The sequence below is a fragment of the Desmodus rotundus genome, chromosome 13 (genome assembly GCF_022682495.2).
Source record: "Desmodus rotundus isolate HL8 chromosome 13, HLdesRot8A.1, whole genome shotgun sequence".
Classification (NCBI taxonomy): Eukaryota; Metazoa; Chordata; class Mammalia; order Chiroptera; family Phyllostomidae; genus Desmodus; species Desmodus rotundus.
Genome location: NC_071399.1, coordinates 25,621,069 through 25,648,477, shown reverse-complemented (window position 1 = coordinate 25,648,477; position 27,409 = coordinate 25,621,069). Strand labels below are relative to the sequence as shown.

General features: G+C 46.0%; 1 protein-coding gene across 5 annotated transcripts in view; it reads right to left on the bottom strand.

Moving 5' to 3' along the window:
- IKBKB (inhibitor of nuclear factor kappa B kinase subunit beta) overlaps positions 1 to 27,409 on the bottom strand; it is a 49,650-nt gene that overhangs the window by 8,383 nt on the left and 13,858 nt on the right. For 4 of the 5 annotated variants that reach the window (XM_053916372.2, XM_024578982.4, XM_024578985.4 and 1 more), the window contains exons 5-16: positions 25,160 to 25,229; positions 15,031 to 15,119; positions 13,916 to 14,005; positions 11,568 to 11,692; positions 8,145 to 8,252; positions 6,786 to 6,915; positions 6,220 to 6,414; positions 5,436 to 5,550; positions 3,768 to 3,891; positions 3,041 to 3,192; positions 2,815 to 2,876; positions 1,620 to 1,729 (exon numbers count right to left, since the gene is read on the bottom strand). In XM_053916372.2, coding sequence (XP_053772347.1) covers positions 1,620 to 1,729; positions 2,815 to 2,876; positions 3,041 to 3,192; positions 3,768 to 3,891; positions 5,436 to 5,550; positions 6,220 to 6,414; positions 6,786 to 6,915; positions 8,145 to 8,252; positions 11,568 to 11,692; positions 13,916 to 14,005; positions 15,031 to 15,119; positions 25,160 to 25,229 — 1,370 coding nt within the window. The remainder of the gene's footprint in view (positions 1 to 1,619; positions 1,730 to 2,814; positions 2,877 to 3,040; positions 3,193 to 3,767; positions 3,892 to 5,435; positions 5,551 to 6,219; positions 6,415 to 6,785; positions 6,916 to 8,144; positions 8,253 to 11,567; positions 11,693 to 13,915; positions 14,006 to 15,030; positions 15,120 to 25,159; positions 25,230 to 27,409) is intronic. The other variant, XM_024578984.4, reaches the window with a different exon arrangement.

Below are 27,409 nucleotides of genomic sequence, written 5' to 3'. Positions count from 1 at the left end.
CACATCTGAAGCATTGATACGCTAATTCCTGCCAGTAGAATTGCTGATTTCTAGAAATAAGACTGACATTATGTCTTGACTGGGGGAAATGATTATTCCTGGTGATATTATAGGTGATATCTGTAACAAGGGGATGATCATCGTCAAAAATCAAACATTTCCAAGGTTTTGTGAGAGAGAACCTAAAGGAAAGGAGTCTCCACTCTGCCCCATGGAATTCCTAACCCCTCGGCTGCCACAACAGTGCTTCTGGATGCCATCCCTGGACCCGAGCCCAGGTGGACACAAACGCCTATCCCTTTTTCACCTTAACACAGTGAGACTGGCTGACATTTTCAGAGGTGACTTTCATTCAAAAACTAGAGAATTAAGGTGTATATGATTCAAGAAAATGCAGAATACAACAATCAGATTTCTGATATTCCAGCTCCTGGTCCTGAGAATCTTGGTAAAAGCATCAGAGGATACTGCTGAGCCCGAGTGAGAGCTCCTGAGAGGCTGATGTGCTTGCTGCCTCCCTCCGCTCTGCACCCTGGGGGCTGTGCGCAATTTCCTTCGGGCGGGACGGCTCTACCGGGCACCTTGCCCTCTCAGAGCCAAGGCGAAAGTCCTGACAAAAACTCGAAAGAACAGTGTCCAGGTCCAAACTTCCAAGAGGTGCCAGTCTTCTCCTTCTCTTCGAGCTACACCTGGGTCAGGGCGGGCTGGACGAACAGCACCGCCTGACACCACGGTAAAGGCTCCTTGAGGTATAACTTTCACAGTTTACGAGCTACTGCTCTATGTATTATCTGAACTCATCCTCCCAACGTTGGGAGGTCGAACAATTCTTCTGGCCACGAAATACAAGGGGTGACTCTGCCAAAAACAGGAATCATCTTCTGGAGGGCGGGCCCCTTGTGAGTATTCTAGGAACCCATCTGGATCAGTGCACCAGCTGGTGGTGTTACGAGAGGCTGCATTTGGCTTCAGTGAATTTTTTTTGAAGACTCTTTCATTGCATTTGCCCATTTCATGGGGGGCGATTTAGGAGCGCACCTGCCCACACCTCGCTGATTGAGTGTTCATCAGTTTTTGACCAAAAATGGCATGATCCCCATGCTGCACCCCCCATTCACCTGATCTTGCCCCAAGCAACTTTTTTTTTTGTTTCCCAGATGAAAAAACTCCTCAGAGGGAAACGTTTTGCCAGTGTGGAAGATGTGAAACAAAACACGGTAGAAGCACTAAAAGGCATCAAATTTACAAGTTCAAAAACTGTTTGAGCAGCGGAAAAACATCTCGATAGGAGCACTGCATCAAATGGAGAGGACTTTGAAGGTGACTGAAGTTTAAACATGCAAGAGTAATACACAATTTTTATAAGCAAATTCCGGGGTTTTTTGAGTCCCGCCTTGTAGATATGGAAACTAAGGCTCAGAGTGATGACAATCTGTCCTTGCTCATTTCTGGAACATGCTGAGATGACTCACTGGGTGTGGGGAGGGTGCATGTCTACAGGAGAACAGTCCCATGAGCTCACATAATAACCACGTGGTGCCAACACACACGTGGAAACTCCAGTTCGGGCCGTGTGTGTGTTGGGGACAGCGTGTGCTCCCTGCCCGGCGGGTACTCACAGGTCATCCAGCGTCCCGCCCTGCTTCCGACCCATCGGGCTTCTCTGCAAGTCCACAATGTCCGTCTGCAGCGCCATCATCCGCTCCACCAGATGTTTCACTTCGTTCTCCTGGTGGAAGAGCGATGCTAATGTCAACGGACGCACGAGGGGCGTTCTGAGATGCGAGGTTTTCGGGGGAAACCTTCCAGGCTCAGGGCAGACTCTCAACTGACCGGCTAGAAGGCGTGTGGGCTCTGGAGTCAGAAAGAGCCAGGTTTGGATCTCGGGTCCACCCCTTTCTGTGTGACTCTTGGGCAAGTTCCCTAACCCTGGATGTGCAGTTAGTTTCCCACCATAAGACAGGCTTCTACAGGGGCCAGCCTGGGGGTCAGCTCAGTATGTAAGGCATCTGGAAATGGTGCCTGGCACATAGAAGATGCCCAGTGTTCACTCCTGTCTCTTCTCTTAATTTGTCCATCCAATGCCATCCCATGTGGGGTCCTGGATTCCTTTATTTCACAGATTATGTACGTGAGTGCCACGCTGGGTGGAGCGCTCACCCGTCTCTATGGTTAAACGGGGTGTTGTCTATATACCTTCACCTTTAAGCATGCATTTAGTACTGATTTACAGAAACAAACACTAAAACACAGAGGTGAAGATCCTTGCCCCAGTTCACAGGAGAAAATGGTGGAAAAGCCTAAGGAAAAGCCCTCAGAGCCCAAGGTCTTCAATCTGTGTGAGGTTCACTAAGTAACACTTCTCCGCCTCCCTAATTCACATTTTCCGGTGGCATTTGAGTTACACTGTCCTCAGACTCTCTGCCTACACCTTTTTCCCCCCTGTGGATTTAGTGTCCCAGCAAAATTAGGCAAAAACTTCTGATGAGATGGAGTATTGATCACTCATCTGAGGCCCTTCCTAACAGGAAGAGGTCTAGGCTTCCCCCAAGGACACTTTGCACTTTGCTCCTCATTCGAATCTGGACCGGCTCTGTCCATTTGAGTAGCTCCCAGACCTGCCACCGTGCGGCACCTTTTAGCGGCTACTCTCCCAGCCTCTTTCCAGAAAGTGTAGGTAAAGTCAAAGAGCATGGTGAGGAAAACCTGAGTTCTCCCATACAAGATGGGCGTAGTGTTGAAGAGAAAGTGGAAAACGGTAGAAAAAAGCCTCATCCTCTTCAGTAAGGGTAAATCCTAAAATGAGTCTCCTACCCGCCCACAGAGCTCCACGGCCTGTTCCATTTCCCTCCAGGCCAGCAGCAGTTTATCTGATGCTGGAAAAAAAAATGTAGGGGGAAAAAAATGAAAAACAAAACAAAGACACCACAAAACCAAAACAGAAACAAGCAACTCAATTATAAAGGGATAAAAGAAACCTTAGGAACAGAAAATAAGAATGAAATGGTCTCTCCAAACTCATTGAAAAGAGTACACTCACTGATCCCAAACTCAGTTTGCTCACTATACTTCTCCAGGTCAATCTGGATGCTGGTCTTAAAGAAATCCAACTTGGCCTTGAGCTGCTGAGACATGGAGGCCATGGAATTCTTCATCTTGGAGAGGCAGCTGTTGTTCCGCAGGAGATTCATCCTGCGGGGGGACCACAAGAAACAGCCTTGGGGCGTCTTTGGGATCCAAATACCATTTCCTGTACAATAAGAACAAAACTGCCTCTAATGCCAAGGCAGATCCCTGCTATAAGTATTATAAGAGCAGCCACTTCGAACCATAAAGACAACTTCCTCGTCCTCAGCAATGCATGAGGTCCTGCACCAAAGTGGGAATCAAACAGAGTACTACACAAAGGGCCCATAACCCACATGAGTCAGAACCCGGGGAGAAGTTAGCCAGCCCCCGGCATGGCAGCAGGGGAGGGATGCTGACCCAGCCTGCGATGAGCTCCTCCACATTCCAAATTCCACCCCCAGTGCAGTCAGCCCAGCCCGCAGTTCACACTCCTGCTCCACGTGCCCACGTCACTCAGCCTGCCAGGTCTGAAAGGGCCTCCCTCCCTCCAGCCCTGCTGGCCACTTCCTGCCCGCCCAAACCAGCGTCTCCCTCTTGTCTCTCCTAACCATTGCTTCTGGGCCCTTGCCTCCACCACCACCCTGTGGCCAAAGCCACCAAGCAGCTTTAAATAAGCCCGAAACCGCCTGGCACAATACATGGCAGCTCGCTGTCCCTGCTGCAGCCGGTTACAGTCCTCCTTCAGGGTTTGGATGCTGTGCCAAACCTGGCCCCATACTTTCCGCAGCTGGAAGAAAGACAGGTTCCTCTTGGGCTCTTGAACTGGAACAGAGACATATACAGTTGTCAGAGAATAACGCCCTACGATTAACCACATCCTGCCTTGAGACATCACTGGCTTTTACAATTTTAAGAGTTACATAACCACTATGCTATTATATAACTCTTTGGGGTGCTGTGCCTCGTTACTGCCTCGCACATTTTTGTGCCAGTGTGTATGAAAGCATGTGCCAGTGAACGAACAGCCGTTGCTCTGATCTGAAGACACACTTTGTGAGGAGACAGTCATATATACACAGGCTCATATACAGGGCCTGGCAGAAGTAAGGCCTGCTTGAGTGTGGTTGGTAGGGTAATAACATGGGTGTGATAATTTATAGCTTCAATTTGACCATTCCACTTAAAATGTCCTATGGTGTGCTTGAGTGTGATATTGCTGTGTCACAGAATTACATGCTTATGATTTTGTAATGAAAAAGGGGTGTTATTTGTGCTGAACCCTGTATTGTAAATTTTTTTAAATTTTTTAAAGATTTTACTTATTTACTTTTAGAGAGAGGGGAAGGGAGGGAGAAAGAGAAGGGGAGAAACACTGATGTGCAAGACATATATGGGATTGGTTGTCCCTCTCACACACCCCCAACTGGGACCTGGCTCGCAACCCAGGCATGTGCCCTGACCGGGAATCAAATCAGTGACTTTTTAGTTCACAGGCCGATGCTCAACCCACGGAGCCACGTCAGCCAGGGTGGCTCATATATTTTTAATAGAAACTCTATGCTCACAGTATTTAAGGCCATATGAAGCTTTCTAATAATGCAGCTTCAGTCAGCAGTACTGGAAGATGACTAAATAAGCAGTCAGCCTGGAGATCTCCAGGCCTTTGGACCCCTGATCTGTTTATGCTGTGCATGGGGGTGAGTGTGTGTGAGAACAGGACTGGGGGATGCGTTCAAGTGTCCATCTAACCATCAACAATGTAATGCTACAGAGGCAGTTAAAAAAAATAGGCAGGTCTATATGTGCCAAAAGGGGGAAAAAATCCCCAAAATATATAAAGTGAGAAAGGCAGGTACAGAACAGTACACATGGTATGCTACCATTTGTTAGGGGGAAAAAGAACTTAATATATATAATTTATAAATGCATAGGTAGAATACCCCGGAAGGCATACCCAACAATTTGATAGCAGCGGTTTCTCTGCAAGAGGCTGGGAAACTGGGGAGAGAGGATAGCTTATTTTTCACTGTATATCCTCTTATGCCTTTTGATTTTTGTGTATCATATGTATGTATTAATTATTAAAATATAAATAAACTCAAAAATAAATAAAATGGCCATCTGACTCAAGTTCAGTGGCTTGCAGACAGCAGTCTCTGTCCTCCGTTTAAAGTTCTAGCTAGGGGGTTGGAATCTGCTCCTTTTCGGCTGGGCTACCCCTCGCATGCCCCTGGTAAAGAAGGCTGCCCTGAGGACAGGGTAAGCTGACCTCCGTGGTGGGGACCCATCCTCTGGCCCATGTCTCTCCTTCCTACCATGTTCCAAGCATTATACATGAAAAAAGAAAATAAAAATGATGTTCTTACGGATACAGCTGACACTTTCAGGTTGGGGCCGTGGAGAGATCTGAGTCTCATAGGTGACTTTACTGTTGTCGAAGAGAAAAACGAGATCTATGTCCAGTGTGCGGCCCTCGTTTAGCTGCAAAGTGACAAGAACAAAACGAGATCTTGGGGACCTAACCCCTCCTTTTTCTAAGTAATAACAAAGAGATTTCAGAGTGCTTTCCCCTATTTACCAATAGCATCATCTTCAGCCAGCAAGTACTAAGCACTTGTCTTACTTCTACTTCCTTTGCCTGTTCCTTACTTATTTATCCCAATGTACACCTTATTTACCACTTATCACATTCTATTTTATTCTGTGATTGTCTTTTGTGTGCAGTTCAGATATTTTCTGTCTCCTTTCCTCTCCAAAAACTGTTAACTTCATCAGCTGGGGGAGGGGGGGGACGCAGGGGCGGAGCAGGGACCATGCCTTTCACTGCGGTGGCTGCTGGCGCAGCTCTGTACACAAGGGGTGCATCGTGAGTACTTTTGGTTGGCGTGGAACAATGAAGCATCACTTTGACAACAAAGGTGAAATAAAGGTACTCTAAGTGGTCTGGAAAGTAACAAGTCAAGTGTGGGGTGACTGGTGTCTCCCATTAGGCCACACAGGGGACCTCCCTTTCCCACTTTAAAAACCAGGCAGGTATCTATGTGATGAACAGAAATGATAAAGTAGAGCTAAAATCTGAACACATGATTATTTTCCCCGCCAACAAAGTCAGGGAAAGACAGGGCGTTCTGCGGGAAGCCAGGGGCTCACCTTGCCATCTGAAATACACTGAGTGGCAGGCTTGTCGGGGATCAACGCCAGACCCGCTTCTTGCAGCAGCTCCTGGTCCTCCTCGGGGATTCCTGTGTCCTGCTGGATTCTGGCCTTTAAGCTCTGTAGACTCTCGTCCTCTGACACTGGATAGGTGTGAGTGGTGCCTGTGACCATGTTCAAGATATGAACCAGCTGCAACACAACCCAGATGTTACTGGAAAATCCCAACTCTTAAGAGATGCCCATCTCTTTGCCTGGATGCTCTGCTACTCCCAACACTTCCCAGCCACACAAAGGACGGTGCCCTAGCTTGAGGATGGGAGCCTGAGTGCCATGGTATATACACTCTAGTCTTTAATATTCCTATTTGTCCTTAGCTACAAACTTACAGCCCGTGTCCGTCAGCACAGGGGCTCTATCCTCTCACTTACGCAGAGATACTCTCAGAGCAGCCTAAATTTCCCCACTGGTCAGACAGTTCGTGACCTGTTTTGTAATGAGCATTTCTTCCTCGTAAGAACTGCCGTGTCCCATGGGACCTCACCTGTTGCCTCCATGCTCACCTTTAGGTTTAGTATGTCATCCAGGGCCTTGAAGCAACCGTTGGGCCCATACACGGGATCAGTGCCCCTTTGTCGGGGGTGCCACATCAGCATCAGCTGCAGCCACTTCTCCAGTCGCTGCGCCAGGACGCTGAGAAGAGGAGCACAGTGCAGGAGGTGACACCTCTAATGCGAATTTCAGGTGGCCTTAACGTGCGAACTGAAAAGCACACACCTCACGTGCATTTCACCATTATACACACAGATGGCAGCCAATAAATGATCACTGAAAAATCAATTAATCTCAGAGAAAAAGGGAACATTTTCAACCAGGTTAATTATTCAGGTGCTTATCACCTCTCCTGACCTGCTAAAACACCCCCTCAAATCAAGGATTTCTCAACAAATGGGTCAACAGGCTGCTCAGCAACTCCCTACTCGTGAATGATCCGTGACGCTTTTTAAATGCACTTCATAGTCCTGCCTCCCCTCCAGATGACCTCCACGCACAATCCAGACCCCCGGCCGCACACTCATTTATTTTTTTATTAATCACCCCCTCAAAGGCCTTTGGTGGGCTCATACGCCTTCCCTTGGGCCTGCAGCCCCCACAGCCTGCCTCCTGTAAGGTTGTAGCTGGCCTCTCACCACCCCTCCAAGAAGGCCCTTTGGGAAGGCGTGTGGGGGGGCCCTTCCCCCACAGCTACTGGCTGAATCCCTACACGTGCCTTCGCTCCCCCCAGTCTTTCCCCCTTGAACTTTCTCTTTATCTCTCCATCTGAACATCTTTCCAGATCCTTCCACAAAGTTCTAGCTCACCCAAAGTCATTCCACATTAGCTCTAATCTACACAATACGCCTCCCCATTCTCTAAATACTCATGGTCATTACTATCCATGGTACTCATGGCTAATGTGACTGCCTCGTAGCTTTCCTTTGTACTATTACTCTTCATATTCTGGCTCTAAGACAAGACTGCAATGCTGTTCAAATTACAACGGTTAGTTTGTCGGCTATGACACAGTATCAGTAGGCTACATGAGGGGTGCAAAGAGAAAAAGTGTAATTCCCTACCCTTAAAAGACTTACAGTTGAGCAGGAGCGCAACTCAATGCCAAACCAAATGTGACACAAGCTCAAAGCTACTGCGGGTAGTAAGAGGTGCAGATAGATTGTTACGGGACTTTAGAAAAGATCATTTCTAGATGGAGCAAGGAGCGGGAATCCATTCTAAGTTTAGGACTGCGGTGGATTATGCCTAGTTCTCAGTCACAGGATGATAGTCAGGTGACCTATCTAAAAGCCATCGGGTGTCACCTCGGGTATCTACTTTGCAAAGAGGAAAAACACTGGTTGAAGAAAAAGGCCCCTGCGCCTTACCTGTTAAGGTTATTGGGGTAGGGTAAAGAGCTTGCAAACTTCACTGCTCCGCTCAAGTCTTCAGACACCACGATGTCCATCTCACTCTTCTGCCGGACTTTGGAGTGCCTGCAGACACACGTTCTTGTTCACGGCAGCCCTGCAGTCACCTCGCGGCCGCGAGCCACTTTACATTTGCAATATGTCACTTTACAACTGGACAGGACACACCCAGGTCGCTATTCCATCTTTCCAGATAACGGCCAGGGCGTGTGTACCCCGGTAGGAAGGCTGCTTGGAGAGTTTACGAATGGTCAGGGCTGCCTGCATGCCTGCACTCCTTAACTGCGCCCTTCCGAACCGTGACGACTGCAGATCCCACACTACAGGAAATTCGCACGACACAGGCGCTTCCCTCTGAATGTATAGGCTAAATATTATTTCTAGGGGTAAGTGAACGTTTACCTTCCCTAACTTAGAGAACTTACTGATGCATCTGAAATGGTATTTAAAGGAAAGAGATTTTAAATCCAACTGGTTTCAGATCTTCTTGGTGAAAAGGATAGTAATTTGAATTAGGCCTCACAAATAACCAAGTGCTTTGACATTGAATGTGCACTTCCTTTACCATGTAACCCCATGTGGTAGACATCGTTTTTAATCCCCATCATTGGTAAGGAAATAGAGATCGGGTCATCTGCCCAAGGCCATACAACTAGAGAGTGGAAGAACTGGGGATTCAAATCCAAAGTCTGGTGTTCTTTCTACTCTATTTGAATGTCTGAAGCTTTCCTTTCCAAAAACACCTAGCAAATTCAAATTAAAAGTATTCTGAGCCCATCTCATTGGTAAGGGGTGAAGTGGCCTATCGGGGCACACGGGAAACCTAGAAGAGCTGGCGGATGGCAGGGGCCGGTGGGGCACAGCTCTGGCTGAAACCGACCGCTGTAAGTCAGGTGCACCAAGACTTTGTCATTACATTCCAGTGGGATGACCCCCTAATAGGAAACTTAATCTGTCAATGGAAAAGTATAAAAGTAAAAGGATGTAATAAATAAAATGCTTATTGCTTAGGTCCTAAAATGTATTGCAAATTAGCTTTATGATCCTATGATAAAGCTGAAATTACATTTGTCCTAAAATTACTATCCACCTGCCATCTGAGAGGAGAGAGTGAAATTTTAGAAGCATTGTCCGAGGCATTACAAAGCAGACGAGACGGGCACTTCTCACACGCTAGGCCACTACACAGCTCCTTACTGGGCACCAGAGAGATCCATTTGGAAGTGGTCACCTGGCCTTCCAGCACCGATGAGGGGAGTTCTAGGAAGCTGATTCTGCAGACAACAGACTTACTGTGAAGATGCCAAGCCTTTAGGAATGTATTTTCAAATAGCACTTGTTCTTCCAGTTCTAATGGATTTTAACTCATTTTGTTACATATAATAGAAAAGGTCAACATTTGAACTGAAGAAATGCAGTAATTACTTCATTACTTAAAAACAGTACAGCTGTACAGATAAAGTTTTCTTAATAATAGTTATAGTATAAGGTGTAACTATAAATTAATTAGCTAATTCCTCAATATTCAGAACCTATGCAGGTCCACAAGCATTGCTTGTTTTAAAATAGGCCACCACAGGAGGGCATTCTTTGTCATCCCACCAGACTCCTCGAGAAGTGCGGGGACCTGGCCTCCCGCATCTTTGCACTTCCCACACCTGGTGTACAAATGTTGACGTAACCAGGCTGCCATCACATAATGTCACTCTCTGGAACAGATTTCAAAGGCTACATCTTACTCTCATAAATAAATATTCTCAGGAGGTAAATACCTGCTTTTGAAAAAGTTAACTGTTTCTACTATTTCCAGAAAGGTAGAAAAATGACAACAACCGGTGTTGGCAACGTTGTGGTGAAAGGGACAGCTCTGTGTGTTCCTGGAGGAAATGGTACTAACACAACCTTTCTGTTAAGCATTTGGTTAATACACATCAAAAACCTTTGAAAACATGCACTATCTTTAATCTGTTGTTTCCATTTCTAGGAATTTACCCAAAGGAGAAGTTACTGTGGCTATATAAGGGTTTCCCTGCCAGGATGTTATTCTTGGTGTTATTTTACAAAGTAAAAATTGTAAACCACCCATGTTTCCACCAATGGGGGATGAGTTAAATGAGCTATAGCATGGCCACTCAGGAGAGTACCGAACAGACCTTACAAATAATACAGGACAGCACGAAGCGTTTTCAATAATGAGTTGGCAAAGCAGGTTCTATGCGAGTATGTGATTTACTCGTGTTTTTGGAAAAGTCTCACACACACTGAAGAGTCTGGAGACACACAAAGTGTTCGCAGTGGTGGTGTCCGAGGAGGGAAGGGAACGCTCACGGTGTACAACTGCCTTAGAAGCACGTACAGGGCAGAGCTCACACTACGGTCCCTTTGACGTAAAAGAGAGGGAGAAACACACTCACGAACTAACAAACAAACAAATGCACGCCGACCCACTTGCATATGCACGAAACACCCTTGGAAGCAAACAGAAACGGATGCTGTGGGCTGCCTGTGGGGAAGGAAACCACGTGGCTGGGAAACCAGTGTGAGGTGACTTGTCACTGAATACTCTTTCGCACTTTTTGAAGTGTGAGCCATGGGAATTTATTACTGCTCCAAAAAACTAAAAACTGAAAATTAAAAAAGAGATTTGAGCGACAGTAGCATCGTTTAAATTAGTGTGTGGCCTCTCAAGGAACAATTCTAAATGAAACCTAACTGACTTAGGAGAATGTTAATTTTTAGATTATGCATGTCACTAATGATTAACTTTTATAAACATATAATGGTCAACAGTTTTTAAATCAAAAGAGTTAAAGAATATAGAGTAGTTTTTAAAAACTTAATTGTATCCTTTGGTGTTTTACTAGAAAATCTTTCTTTGTAACTTACTTGGTTCACATTTTAAGCCACTTTCTTATACTTTTAATATAAAAAATTTATATTCAGGAAAATTTATATTGTAGGAAAATTTGTCAACAGTAAATTTTCATGCAAATATTTCTCATTTGTCTTGTGCACATGTCCTTTATCTGTTTACTAATACACAGAATTTTGGGGGTAAGTGTACAAATTTGCACAACAGTCTGTGAATGTGCTGACTTCTTGCTACTGAACGTAGGGCGAATGTCATTTATATTGTATTGTATTTAAAGATGTTAATACTTAACAACTGCTCTACTTTCCTAGGTTTTTGGACCTCGAACTGCCCACGGGCTGGATCCCAAAGGGACTCTCTCTCTGCTAGACAGATCACACATGTCCCAGGCTGAGCCTGGGAGCGCCCAGGGAGATGGACACAGGTAAAGTGACATGACAAAGACAGAGGGACATACTCCTTCAGGAGACGCTCCGGGCCCCTGTCCCAGGGCCTGGTCTCTCACTCACCACTGCACAGGCTGCCAGTTAGGGAGGAAAGGCCGGAAGCCAGTGATGCACTCGAAAGCCAAGGTGCCAAAGCTCCAGTAGTCGACGGTCACTGTGTACTTTTGCTGCTCCAGCAGTTCTGGGGCCTGCAATGACGCAGGTGGAAACACACCTGAGCCCCTGCAAGAGGGGGCAACCAGCCCTTCTAATCACGCCCCACACTTTCTCCGGCTCCATCCAGGAGGTACTGGCATGTCCACTCAGGGGTGAGGAGGTGACTGTGTTTAGGTGGTGTTATCTAGATTTTTCTGTACCTCACTGACTCCTGATGCTGGCTCGAGAACCCCTAAGGGTACTTTTAGGCAGATCAGAGTACATCATATACCCTTCCCTGGGGCACTGTGTAGAGATGGGAAGATAGACTACACACAACAGAGGGAAATGATACTGAGCTGCACACACGAAATGCATAACACACGTATTAATGCTAACCAAATCTCCTAAACCGATCTCGTTTATGGCACGGGGTGTGCGATGCAATGTAATAGTTACAGTCAGGCAAGAAAAAAGTCAGAGCCATGACTGCTGCCCAAGTAGAGAGAGCTGGGGTGACCAAGGAAAGCTTCGAAGCACAGGTGGGGCCACACTCAGGCTTGGAAGGAGGCTCCCCAAACATGAGTGTCTGAGAGCAGACATTCCAGAAAGGACCATCACAAGCAAAGGCATGGAGACGGGACTGTGCACAGTCTGGCTGGAGGTGTGACACGATGGAAGGGCAGGTCAATCTCTGTGTCCAGTTATGGACGGAAGTTTGGCTCCTGCAAGTGAACGATTTCACTGAGCACCCTGGTCAGAGATGGGGTCCCCCTGCACTGAACTGCTGCAGAGTCGATGAGGACTCAGAGGACACTCAGCAGGACCAACGTAACTGCATTAGATGGCATAGGTGCCTGACTCCTAGCGCCCTGAGAGTCACCACTCTGAAACCTCTGTCCCACAGAGAGGGTGATAAACTGATGGAACCCATACCCTAGATGGTGGGATAAGTAGGAAGTATAAATGTACTCAGAAAGACTTCAAAGAGTTTCTTTTCTTTCTTTTTTTTTTCATTTAAGAACTAAATGGGATATTGAAGCTCATCAAATCCAGTGGCTTTCAACCTTTTTAAAAATGTTTGTCTTTTAAACTGCAGGCTCCTTTATTCAGTCAACATTTCAGTGGTTGTTATCATCCGTAAGCAATCTGCTGTATTACCAAGTCTTGCTATGCCTCTTGGTAGGCATGGCTTAAATTGTTTCTACGTCCTCACCGCTGCCATGACCTCTGAACTGCCGATCACAATGTCCCCCTACTACTTGCCCACAATTTTACTCATGTTCAGTGAAATTCATTTTCCCCACCCTATCAAAAGTGAGCTTTTCAAAAGGTGAGCCTGATCCCTCTCTAACTTAAGACCCTTCGATGTCTCTCCAGAGGTTTTAGGAGAAAGTCTAAAATCTTGAATCCAGCCAAAAGGGCCCTGAATCACCTGTCCTCTACCTCTCCAGTTTCAACTCAAGATACTCTCTTCCCTCTTCTCTAGGTCCCAGGCACACTTTCTGGTCTCCCAATGTGCTATCCCTTTGCCAGGGATTTCCTCTTCCTCCTCCCACTTCCAGCCCCTTTTCACCTACTCATCCTTCAGGTCCCACACTAAGTTAGGTCTTCTTGATATATATTCTTACCACACCCTGTACTTCTCCTTTGCAGAACTTATCACAACTGTAATTTCTTAGTCATCGGTGTAAATTTTAGGGTAATGCCTACTTTCTTGCTAAACTCTAAGCTCCTAAGGGCCAGGGACATGCCTGTCTTCTTTCCCAATGCGTCACCAGCTCCCAGCACAGTGCCTGGCCCAGAGGCTACGCTGCATCACTACTTCTTGAATGAATGAAGGGCTCAAATAGAACCATAATATTCAGAAACACTGTAAAGAAAGGGTGGGAGCTCCGAACTCTTAGCTCCTCAATGGCCCCTGAGACACTTCATGGAAACTGTGGCCTCTACAGAGCAGTAGGAATCTAATCTAAATTCTTTATTTTCAGACAAAACCCTGAAGCACAGGTGTTACTGGAGCTGTGTGAGGACACAGCAGCAGAGCCCTTCTGACATCAGAGAAGACGGCCACATCCTTCCACCAGGCCGCTGCTGGCGAAGTGCCGACTTGACCAGACTATGGCTCTGACCTCCTACAACGGTTCCTACGCGTCTAGGAAACATCCGAAGAGCTGGCAAGGCTTAGGTGCTGGAAGGCAAGGATAGAGAGGAGCCCCACACACATGGCCACCGGAGAGAAACCAATCAGCAAACACGTAAATCCCATTTCTTACCAGGTACTGCAGGGTCCCCACAAAGGAAGTACAGAGACTGCCCTGATCCAGTTCCTTGGCATACCCTAGGTCAATAATTTTGTGTATTAACTGGAAAAAAGGGGGAAGAGGAGAATGTTGAGGATTATGAGTATACATAAGGATTCTGATTGTGTGCTGACAGAGCAGGGGTATTTCTGATCTGAGGTGTTACTAAATCCTAACTTCCTAAGAACCACCAAATACACAGTAGAACATCTTCAATGTGGTAAATTTAGGGCAAAAGGAATCAAACATATGCTGGAAAAATGCTGGAAAAAAGGGCGTATGTTCTTCTTCGCTGTGACCAACCACCAGAGGAAGTCCAATATTAACAGACCTCTAGCCCTCAACGTTGCTAAACCTGGACTTCAGGATGTGAAAGACCAGGCCGGTCCCTTCTCAGAAGTCAATACCTTTAGTTCTCAACTCTAAGAACCAATGGCAAGAATGAGGGTAAACTGAAACAAAAGTGAGCGCGAGACCATCGTGGGTCAGCCTAGAATGCTGCCAGAAGCTGTAAGAGACAGATTAAGTGACCCCACTTGAGTTACTACATTCCTCTGGGCTGAGCCCCTGCTCATCACCCCCAGTGAAACAAACAAGGCCATGAAAAAGCACAGCACCAAGCCCCATGGGGCGGTTACTGCCACACCTGCACAGCGCTCTGGGGGAACTGCAGGCTGGAGGGCTCCATGGGCAGTTTCAAATGCCTCTTCGCAGCCACATCCAGAACCAACTTAGAGCTGGTTTCCAAATTAGCATCAAAAGTGGATGCTTCCAAACAAATGGAAAACAAGAGTCTTCTTCCAAGAAGTGCTAATCCCAAAGGCTGAGGTTACAGGGGGGTGGGGGAGAAACACTCTTTTCCTTATCAGATTCCTGCAATTTGGCCAATTAACAATGTGATCCATTCAAACTTGCCTCAATTTGAAAGCGAGAGGTTTTTGCCAAATTTTGCTTCAAATCAAAAAGCACTCCCATAAACTCAAGGGAATGCAGACATAAACAAACATGCAAAGCTTGTTTCTTCTCCACCAGAGCAGCCTCCCTGAGCCAGTCCCCAGGACCTTCCAAGTCCCAAGAGGGCCACTCACTCTTTGCTCTCCTTGCTGCAGCACGATGTTTTCTGGCTTGAGATCCCGATGGATGATTCTGTTTTCATGAAGATATCGAAGCGCAGAGGCTGAGAGAGTGGAAAGGGGAGTGAATTTTCAGTAAGCCTAAAAAACACTTTTATTTCAAAATCTCCTATGCTGCGAACGATGATTATTGTGTGCGCCTGACCCATAGTCTGACTCCCAGTGCACAGGCTTGCGGTGGAGGGACGGGGCTTGGGCAGATACCTCTCAGGTGATGTAAAGGAGACCTGGCTATGTGAGCAGAACTGGGACCACAAGAATCTGGCTTTTCAATGCAAAGAACTATGAGATCATCAACTACAGCCTAGAGCAGTGGTTCTCAAATTGCATTGCCTGGACCAGCAGCATCCAAACTTGTCAGAAATGCAAAGCTGGGGTCCCACCCCAGACTAACTGAATCAGAAACTTTGGGGGTGATCCTGCAATCTGTGCTTTAACAAGCTCTCCAGGTGATGCTGATGCTGACGAAGTTTGAGAAGGGAAACTTCTCTGGTGTAGAAGCTCAAAAATCTAAATTCTACAGGGAGAAGTGCCCTCTGGGCAAAGAGCACTTGGGTCTTCTGGTCTAGGCTCCCATAAGGTCAGAGGCAGCCTCCGGGAAGAAGTGGGGAGCACTGAAGAAGAGAAGAGGGGCACATTCAACACATCTGACAGCTCGACATGTTTATTAAGCGCCCAGTTGTCTGCTAGGTTCTGGGAGGGACATAAGATAAGGACATGATCCCCAACATTAAGAGGTTCCGAATGGAGTTGGGAGGGAAGAGCCGGCACAACACTGGCTTTGCAGTTATTTGATACTCACAACTCCTGCTGTGAAGAGGAAATCTGATGATGACACCCAGGAGGGGCAGGGCAGAGCAAGGGCAGTGGGGGGCGGGGGATGGCCATCTACAGCTCAGACTCCAGGCAGGATGTGATTTTTTTTACTCATAAGGCAGGTTTTAATAACTCAACACAAGTCCTAGCTAATCGTACTACAAAAGAAAAAAAATAGAATAAGTATCCAAAGGAGATAAAATTATCTTTATTTGGAGATGATATGACTAGATACCTAGAAAACTCAAGAGGCTAAAAACTAGAAAGAATTCAGTAAGTTATTTGGAAACAAAACAAGTATATGCAAGTCTATAGCTTTTCTCTATGTCAGTTATATCTAGTTGAAAAAAGAAAAATAATCTCATTCACATTAGCAACAGAAACTCTAAAACACCAAGGGATAAATTTAGCAAAAAAAAATTAAAAAGTAGTAGGTGAAGAAAAGTATGTGGCAAAAAGAAAAGCAATACAAATAAACATAAAAGGGGTTTTAAAGTTTATGGCAAAAGATACTCTTCACAAAGACAAAAGGGCTGGGAAAAAAATATCTGCAACACATACGCCAAAGAGTAAATAACAGACAAAAGCTCTCATAAACCCATGAGAAGGCAACACAGTGGAAAAAGAGTCCATTCACAGAAGAAAGACAAATGACGAGCAATGCACAAAGTTGCTCCAGGTCACAAATAGTCCAAAGGGTGCAAATTAAAGTGCAGCGAAATGCCCTTTTCACACCTGCAACAGACAAAAACTTCAGATAAGAAATAAAAGGTACTTCCTTCCATTGTTGGAAGGAGTAAAAGTTGCTGTGCCTTTTCAAAAAAAAATATGGCAATATCTATTAAATTTTAAAATATGCATGATGTCTGACCCATTATTTCCACCTGCGGTAGTCTAGTTTATAAATCAAAAGCATCAGAACATACAAGTAAGGATGCTTATTTCACACCTTGCAGTGAAATAGCCAGAAACAAACCGAAAGTCATCAAACACGGATGGTTGAACAAATTAGGGTAGATCCACAGTATAATAGGCACCTGTTTTAAAGTTCTCTAGGTTTACAGATGATGTAACTCAGAGATGGACAGCATGATTCAGGAATGTTAATGATACACTTCAAATTAACGGTATGATCTGTGTTTTTGCTCAAAAAAAGTCAAAAGCAAATGCAATAACAACACTAAGAGAGGTTTAACAATGATAAACAAACTCATCAAGCCAGACTGAGAATGAGGGCAAGCCAGGGAGGTGGGCAGCCCTCTGGCCCCATACAGCAGTTCCTGTCCGCTCCGCAGAGCAGGAGAACGGCCTTCCACAGGACCAGTGATCAGACTCGCTACAGAAAGACTTTCATGCTGAGCATTTCCTGAAAACACCTGAAAGTCAAACTGGGACAACTGAACAACTGACTGACTGACATCTGATTCGGGCAGCTCCATCTCAGAACAATATGTGATATTCCAAAACCAAACTACTGTATTTTTCGCACTATAAGATGCACTTTCCCCCCCAAATTTGGGAGGAAATGGGGTGCGTCTTATAGTCTGAATGTAGCTTACCTGGCTCACTGGGCTGGGGGGGGAGCGGTGGTGGAGCGGGGTCACGGAAGGCAGGAGCAGGACCAGGACCACATTTCTGCTTCAAAATTTTTTTTCCTATTTTCCTCCTCTAAAACCTAGGTGTGTCTTATGGTCCAGTATGTCATATAGTCCGAAAAATATGGTACATCTGCCCTTTTAAACCCAGCCTTTGGCCATAAAGTTCCAGCACTTCATGCTTGCTCCTGGTTTTTCTTTTCTTTCATAACTAAATAGATCCGCTGACTGTCCAGATGAAGTGAGAAACTTGCTACTGTCAATGCCCAAAACATTCGACCCCATATGTTCTCTATTGCGTTAACTTTTAAAGACCAATACTTCTTAATTCACTTTCACTTTTGTTTTACTAATTAATATTAAAGAATCCAAGCAAAGCATAATAAAACACTGTAATAATTGCATAAACACAGCCTTGCACACGGGGAGGGTGTAACTGTTGAAACTGAACCAGTGGCCGGCAGGCAGCACTGACGCGCAACGACCCAAAACGTTTACTGGCCGACACACAAAGGGCCCGTTGGGGTACATGACGAGAGTGTCAGGTTATAATAGATAAAAGTGTGAGCTGATGTGCTCCAAAGCAGAATGAATGAAAGCTGAGCCTCCTGCATTTTGAGCAAGCGCATACACTCTGACGAAAATAAAGCCTCTGGAGGTAGATGCGAAAATCTCAGCGCAAATAACACGGGGCACAAGCAGCTGAGATGTCCCAAGCAGCCCCCCAGTGACGGAGGAGAGCCGTCAGATCAGACTGAAAGCCTCGTTCTCTACGCCATGCTGATGAAGCGTTGTCACCAAATCTTCAGTGACAAGGGATGGCAAACTGGTCACTGAATCCACTAATTATTATTAATAGCTGTCTTTTTTGATGGTTAAACAACAGTATTCAACTAAGTTTAGTCCTCATTTTGGGGCACTCATGTATTCTCAAACATTTTTGTCAACTTAAACTTGGAAATCAAAGAATTCTACAGATATTGTTATATGGAGTCTCTTGGATGGACTAAAACAGTCAAAACTTTGATAGGCAAAACCTCTTAAATAGGTCCTCTTACAGAATCAGTCCTTGAAAATCTTGGTTTGGCCTGACTGCTACACTTCACAAAATAGTACCTAAAGAGCATCATGAAATGAATCAAAATTGTCTCAAACCAACAGAACTTAATCGGATGAAAAATAAGAATTTGAAATTAAGAAAAATACTTTTGCCTTTGAAAGTTTATTGAAAAACCTAAACTTCTAGCAATAGTGATAATATACATGTATAAAATTGAACCCCACAAGCTGTAAAGCCTAAAAGTTCATTTCTCATGTTTTAATTACAGAAAAGAATTCCTAGGACAGATGCTGCACACAGAGTCCAAGGTAAGGACCCGCCACAGGGAAAGGGTCGCCTCCTCCAGTTGTCCTCGCCAGGACTGGCGCCCAGACGTTCACCCCAGCTTTCCCTTAGCTCGCGAGGTAGACAAACATGTGACTGAACGGTGCGGCACTCCTGGACTTCTTATTGACGAACCGGAATCCCAAATCAGAGCTCCTGTATATTTTTTCAGATTACAAACCACAAAGTAGGGAACTGACTTCTTTGTTTTAATAAGGGTTGTGTCCAGTTTTAGTCCAATTTGTGCCCAGTTTGGTCCAGAAAACCAGTTTTATCAGGGTTGTGTCCATGAGCCCTAGTTACTACACTCCAAATTCACAGGGGTTAGTAAGTTCCCTGAAGAACATTTTTGTTTGGGATACATTCTATGGAGAGGAAATGGGAAGATAAATGGACCAAAAGGCTGACAGAGATTAAAACAGACAGAAAAGGCAGTCACCAACTGGCGATTTAAGTCACCAATGAGTAAGAAGGGCAATAGGATGTTCGTTCACTCAGTAAAAATTGACCATGTGCCTACTATGTGCCAGTCACTTTGGTGTCACTGGACTTTCCAAACAAAATAGGTTGGAAGGCCAAGTGCAGACATGTGGAGAAAGATTCAGTCCAGCTAAACGGTTCTCAGCTAAAATAGTCCCTATGACTAATCAGCAAGGCAGTCACACCAAGAGCTAAGAGAAAAGTGAAAACTCATTCTCTCATCCGTTCAACTAGTAACTAACTTATAACATGTCTTCTATTTGTTAGGTGTTGTGGACAATGTGCCAGTGAATCAAAACGTTTTCTTCGCTTACTGCACGAAGTCTGGTCAATGGACCCCAAGCCCAGAGGTCAGGCCTCACTGTCAACCACAGGCTGAGGGCACATAACAACTACAGAAATGCCGAGAACTAAGTAAGCGGGGATGGCAAAAAAGGGAAAAGCCATGAGAGCCCTAACTGGCATGGCTCAGTTGGTTGGGCATCATTCTCTAAAGCAAAAGGTCACCGGTTGAATTCCCAGTCAGGGCACTTGCCTGGATTGCTGGTTCAGTCTCTTGTCAGGGGTGTGTGAGAGGTGGCCGATATATGTTTCTCTCCTCCTCTTTCTCCCTCCATTCCCCTCTCTCTAAAAGTGAATAAATAAAATCGAAGGAAGGAAGGAAGGAAGGGAGGGAGGAAGTGGGGCGGGGAGGGAAGAAGGCAGCGAGCCATGAGAGGGAGAGCCACTGTGAGTGAAGGGTCAGGACAGTCCCCATGGAAAGGACAAGTCTAAAGCCGTACCTGAAAGATAACAAGGCTTAGGGTTGTTGGGGAGGTACAGGAGTAGCATTCGCAAAGGAGGAGCATGCGCAAAGGCAAGCAGGAGGACCAAAAAGTAGGTGTTCGAGCCATGTACATGTGAAGTTGGCTACAGTGGACCAGAAGAAATGCAAGGGTAGGAGGTTTGGCCTTGATCTAATGATGGATTATGGTAAAAGTGTCCTTTCAAATGAAAGATGGGTTAATGAAATGGAGATGGGAAGGTGGGGTAGGGGATCATCACAGTAATTTGCTATGGCCAGTTAGTGAAGACAGTGGGAACAGAAAAAAAAAAAGAGACATACAACACAATGGAAGGTTGAAAGTGTTTGGAGACTTTTTATTTTTACTTTGTTTTTTATTTTAAAATGTTTTTCATTTATTGAAGAGAAACGGCAATGTGTGGTTCCACTTGTTTATGCATTCACTGGTTGCTTTTTGCATGTGCCCTGGCTGGGATCAAACCTGCAACCTTGGTGTATGGGGATGGCACTCCAACTAAATGACCTACCTGGTCAGGGTAAGTCTCCACATTTGGAGACTTTTTAAATAGAAGGGTGTAGAGCAGGAAGAGGGGCAGAGTCTAAGAAATGAGATTCAAAATTGGCGGAAAGATGGGACAAATGACACAAGAAAGAGACGAGAGTTGAGAACACACAAATTTGGAGATGCAGTTGATACGGATGTCATGAGAATGGCCTGGCAGTGGGCGGCTGGTCCAGGGACGGATAGGACGGAGCAGGAATAAAAGAACCCATCCAGCAAAGCTCTGGGTAAGAGACGATTCGGTAAGAGAGTGGGGGGAGAGAACTGTGAGGGGAAGCGGTCAGGATGGGAAAATGAAGACATGCTGGGACAAACATTCTGAAAATCAGCTACTTGAATAATGAAAATGGAATATTTAGAGTTAGAAGGATCTTCTCTAAGGTTATCTAGACCAAATTCCCCATTTTAAAGTTGAGGACATGTAGACCCAGAAAGTTACCATAGTTTTCCATTAAAAAGAAATGGAAAGATTAAAAAGACCAGAAAGGTCCTTGCACGAGAAAGAGCTGGGAAAGTAGAGAAGCCAGAACTGAAAGATAGTTGTCTTCTTTCATTATAATATTCATTAATCTGGTTATTTATGCTTTCCAAATGACCTAAACGTCTGAGATCAGGTAATCCGCTTTTGTTATAAAGCCACAATTAGAGAAACACTAATTAGAGAGCCCGATCCTCTGATTTCTAGAATGGAGCTGCTCCCTAAAGCCCTGCGTTCTCTTTGAAACCTCTCTGCTCAAAGTGCTGAAGTGCTGATCCTGCTGGGAGCCACTCCAACGAGGACAGAGATGGTGACCCCAAGAAGCACAGACAAAAATAGAGAGTGGGGCTCCTGAAGGCTGGGACGACAGGATGGCCAGTCACCACAGTAAGCCAACCACCTGGAGAATCAAGGAAGACTGAGGCAGATCTAAGATCAGATAAGGCCTTGGCAAATGCACAACCGGCCCACCCAGCTGGCCCGGAGGTGGGGGGCAGGTCCCCACCCCTCAGAGAGCGGAGACAAGGGACTCCAGAGTGTGGCAATCTGTACCTTAATCTTGAGTGCCCAGGAGTCTGCTCCTCTACTGGCAGAAGGAAACACATGTCCATATTTTCCAAAGAATAATGAGCAAGATTGTTTCAATAGAACCTACTTAGGTACAACTTTCTTGAGCTATTTTAGGATCACATTAGGTGGAAGACAAAAAATATCCAGCTGCCTCTGGTTCTGCCTCCTGTTCTCTTCCCAGCATAACAGCAGCGGGCTGACGGAGGAAACGGGGCTCACCTGCGTGCTCACCGGGCATCTGTTCATTTTCTCATATGTACATTGATTGCAGTATCTTCCTGGGCAATTTAAAGTTCTCTGCAAAAATCCTACCTGTGTCTATTATCTTGGCGCTGCTCTGGGTGGGCATCTCTGGGAGGTTAGAGGCACAGAAGATACGGGGGGTAAGCAGGCTGAACACAGAAGAGAAGGCAATGAACCCGGACCCAGCAGTCAAGGGTGTGGCTCTGCCACTTGTCTGAAGTCAACCTGGCAGAGAACAGAAGTGGCAACTCCGACAAAGGGAACGTGGTGCCAGCACTTGAAACAAGCTGGAACAAAATATGCTCAGGAAATGTTTCAGAACACAAAAGAGTAATGTGAGATGAGCTCCAAAAACAGCTTTGGACTTTTGGCTCAGTGACAAAATCCTTGCAAAAGAAATAAATTTTATGAATATGAATCTTGTATACAAATCAGATATGGGAACAGAAGCAAAATACAAGCTTATCGGCCACCTCCACCACAGCCACAAGGTCAGAGGACAAAAGGACATCCAAAAGGTGGCTGAGAAAGGAATGGGTCTGAGGAAGGGACGTCTCGTACGACAGCCACCTGCTTGGCTCACGGGATCCCAAGCTCAAGTCAACACCCAAATTAGCAGGATGGAGGTTTTTCAAAAGGGGTGCTATAAATCCAATGCCAGAGGGGGAAGGAAATGAGAGAGGAACTAGAACTTGCTGACTGCGCATTCTGCCAGGAGCAGAGCACTGTGCTAAGAGCTTTATGCACATCGTCTAATTTTATCCCCATAACAATTCTAATGAGGTAAGCAATGGTCCCTCTTCATAGCTAACAAAATCGATGTCCTTAAAAATTAAGTAACATGCCTAAGATCACACTGCCAATAAGTGGAAGAGCTGGCATTGGACCTGGGAGTGTTACGTATATATGGATATATTTTTTAATAGATCCTTACTAATTTTTATTTCCCTTGGGGTTAATTTCATTCATTTCACAAATATTTATAGAGAAGCGTCTTTATAAGGCTCTACTGTTCCACACGCTGGAGTTACAGCAATGACTAAGGTCTCTGTCTTCAAAAATTTAATTCTAGTGGACTAATATTTCAAAGCCTTATTATCTCCAATTTGGGGCCACAGAGAGGAAAGACAGGGAATCAGTCACCTAAAGAATTTTAATATTCATCCACCTATAAGAGAGCTGAACAACATAGGCCTGTGAGAGTTTACCTGTCTGGGTTTTCTGACTTGTGTGTAACTTAAACCACCTGTTCACACAACTTGAACAGGTAATAAGTAATGTGAAAGCTACCCCACAAGTCATTGGTAACTGGATACACAATGTGCCCAGACCAAAGAATACACAACCAGAAGAAGCTCTATTAATATCCCTAGAGAATCCCTTGAGGAAGTATACAAGTTAAATGGGTACCCAAGTCAATAATTTAAGACTTTCTTAACAACTATCTGCTGAATGCACAAGAGAGTAAAAGAAAAACATTTGATAGAAGCCAAAGAACTTATAAGTATGACCCATGGACATGAACTATAGGGGGGGAATGTGGGAGGGAGGGGGTGTGCAGGATGGAGTGGAGTGACGGGGGGGGGGAATGGGACAACGGTAATAGCATAATCAATAAATATATTTTTTTTAAAAGAAAAATATTTGAGAGAATAACGTTTAAAAACAGCAGATAGTTTAAAAAAACTTGAAGCTCTAACCAGGGAAAAACAAAAGTTGCCCATGAAGAACAAAAGAATATTCCCCAAGTTAACAGAGAATAAATTAACAATCTGGCTACTGGGAAAAATACAACCCACTAAATATCTGAGCAAAATGTAGATAGGCAAGCCCTGTAGCGAGGTGCCGAGAAGACAGGTGAGATCCTTGACCCGTGGGTTAGACCCTATAGGTAGACAGAGAGGACCCTCCCGGTAGGCCCACACGGACCAACGCATGAGAGAATCAGTCTGGCCGGCAGAGGATGTCCAACCAAGTTGGGTAAAATTGGGGCAATGTCAGATTGCGCTCACTGTGAACTCCATTCAGAAGACAAAGACACAGCACGGAGAGGGAGATGGAATGTTCTACGTCCGATTGTTTGGATCCAAACCTTAAATATGTCGTTGCTTGACTAAGCCCCACTTCATTTTCTCCTTTCCCACCTTTCACCAAAAGTGGCAAAGAGTAAGGAAGAAGCAGATCCGCAGCAGCGAGGTGAAGCGTTTTAGGGACGCGAGGCCCTCCGATCCTTCCAGGCCAAGACTTGGAGCTTGTGGCAAAATGGTAACGACCAGTGAAGCTGGACGACGGGCATGTGGGTTCACTGTACTACTCTTTTCCCTTTTCTGTATGTTTGGCATTTTCCTAAAAACTAAAGTGTCGGCAAACAAAATGCAGCTTCAAAAAGGTTGTGGTGAGAAAAGGATTAAAAGGGTTCGTATATCGTTCCCCAAATCTCTGGACAAGACTCAGCGATAAACTCCGGATAACTCTAAACTTTAGATCTCAAACAGTCAGCCTGTACCAACAGTCTTGGAGATTAAAAATGACTGTTCTTTCAGGAGGCCTGGGAAGCCCCTCTGTCAGTCCTGATGTCTGTCTCGCTAGGCTGGAGCCATGTGCTGACCACTGGCTGCGGAGCTGCCCTCCGCGTTGTCTCCTGAAGCGGGCACCAGGGTCCAGGGCATGGCTTCAGCCCTCTGCGGTCTCCCCGAAGCCAGCCTGGTCTCCCCAGAGAGCGCTGCAGTTACCCTCATCTGAGGACACCCACGGTACCAAAGGATTAAACAAGGGCAGTTTTTCCGGCACCTGTGGGTGGCAAAAGAGCTGCCAATGTGGAAGTGGAAAAATGTGTTGCCAAGGGATGAAATTCATCCAGATGACAACCTACTCCATCACAGTCATTCCAGGAAAGTAGGGAGTGGAGCTTTGTAATGGGAAAGGAAATCTGTTATTCTCTATATATTGTAATCCGCTTCATGACTTAGTCCGGAAGGAAGGGAACTCTATTTTGAGTTCAGTGCCTGCCTCACTGGCCCCTACCTGACCTCTTCAATCTGTCATTCCTCAACCAAACCCTCTGCAAAGACCAGAGGACCAAAATGTCACCACTCTTGTGCTCCACAAGGACTCACAGGGGTACCACACACTCTCTGCAGGGCTCGGCCTGACTTCCAGGGCTGGGATTTACCAATGTCACTCAGCAAGGTGAGGATGGCTCCTTCCCGTAGGCCACAGCAGTTCTCAAACTGGTTCAGGTACTGTCAAGAAGACGAAAAGAAGTGTCAGACTGAGTGATTACCAACCACCAAGAAGTCCCCAACCGGCTCTCGTCAGCTGAAGTCATCTGAGTGTGGTCCCAGCCCTGGACTTTGGGGGACCTAAGCTGACAGCCAGCCTGGGGAAGCAGGACTGGCAGAAACCAGCCCAAGGCGAAGGAGGAAGCTGGATTGAGAACCCCCAGAAGCACTCACTTCCGCAAGCCGAGGTGTCTGAGTCATTCTGTGATGAGGGATTTTCAGTCTCACCTGTGCTGCTGTTCTGAGGGAGACGGGACAGTCTAAGCTCAGCCACAACTGGGCCACTGCTCCTGAGCATCCCGCAAAAGGCAGGGTGGAAGGCAGCCACTAAAACTACCCTCTGACCACTTACTGACATCACCTTGCCAGTGGGGTGATGATGACGGGGGGCGGGGGAGTATTTAATGAGCACTTACTGCATGCCTGGCACCAGGCTAACCTCTGCACAAATTAGCTAGGTACAGCTTTACCTGCAATGTCTCATTTCATCCTCCTCACTGCCATGGAGGTAAGTGCTGTTGGAATTTCCATTTCATAGCTGAGGAACCTGAGACTGGAGGGGGTCTTTCCAGGCAGAGCTGGAATAGGAAGCCATGTGTCTCTGAGGCTCGAGCCCAAACGCTTAACCCTTCTGGCCTGCTCAGCTTACCGAGGGACTCACTATACTGTTGGAAATTGGCCTCAAATGAAGACAATGGAGAAAACACTTCCCAACTGAGGTTTAGAGTCATGAACGAACATTTATAACCAAGAATGTCCAAGAGCCCCTTTCCTGGGCCAGGCATACGGACTTCACTCTTTCAGTCTGGTCTGGCTTTTACATTTGCTTATGTGCTGGCCGAGCTTGTCTATGACCAGTGTGTAGATTTTGAACTTTCCAGAGAAGGCAAAGAAAGGCTACCTAGTCTGGAGAACAAGATAACCCCATCACTCTGGGCAGCAGCACCCTCCCCCAGTCCCCACCAACCCTACCCCACGGGTAACACCATGGAAGGGGCCCCTTAGGGAGCAATCACTTCCTGCTTCTCCAGCTCATCCGGCACCCACGCCAGGGCCGTCATGCTGAAGTGTGTATCTTCTTCCCTGAGTGACTGGCTCTTTGTTGCCTACAAGATAAAGTCTGAAGTCCTCTGACCAGCTTTAGGGCTCTCAATAATCTGGTCACATCCAACACTGCCCTCTAAGAATCATCTGTTCAACTATGACGTAGTTTTATCTCCTTAAATAAGTGCAGTTAATAATCAGATGATTGTCAAAGGTTAGGAAAATAAAGAGGAAAACTGAGGCTTTGTCATGTTCCCCATTTCTCATCTGATATCAGCAGCCTGCCTGTGGCCATGCCAGCGACTGTGTTCACATCCGGCTGTGACACTCCCAGGATGCGCCCACCTCCCAAGGCAGGACGGAGCAACTGCAGTGGATTGGCCCTCATGGAAAGCTTCCTTGTCGAAAAGAAGGGGGAAGGGGCCGGAAGAGTAATGAGAACAGCACAGGTCCGGGGTCCAGGAAACTGCTGTGAGAAGACAGAAGAAATTCCTGGGCGCCTCCCTCCCCAGTAATCTGGACCTTCTTCTAGAGCGAAGAGCTTACGGAGATGTGCACTGACAGAGAAACCTCTTTGTCAATACAAGAACAACTCTTTTTTCCCGAGTCCTCACCTGAAGATATGTTTATTGATTTTAGGGAGAGAAGAAGGGGGGTGGGGAGAGAGAGAGGAACATCGGTGTGAGAGAGAAACGTTGATCGCTACCTCCCTCACGTGCCCCGGCCAGGGATCAAACCCACATTCTAGGTGTGTGCCCTGACCAAGGATCGAACCTACAATCTTTTGGTGTTCAGGACTATGCTCCGACCAATTAAGCTACTGGCCAGGAAGCAAAAATGTCTCTTTTGTCCAGAGCTTTTAATTTTCCCCATGCTATATGGCATTGTTTAGTTTCACAGATGGAGAGGTGGCCTGCAGCTGGGTTCACACTGGTTGTGGCCCAAACTCTGCCACTACAGCTGTGTGAAGCTTGGGAGCCACTTAACCTCTCTGGGCCATGATATTCACCCTTTACATGAGAATCATATCAGTTTTACCAATGTCACGGGGCTGTTTCCCAAGGCAGCGTGTAAAAGCAGGATGCATGATGCTGTTT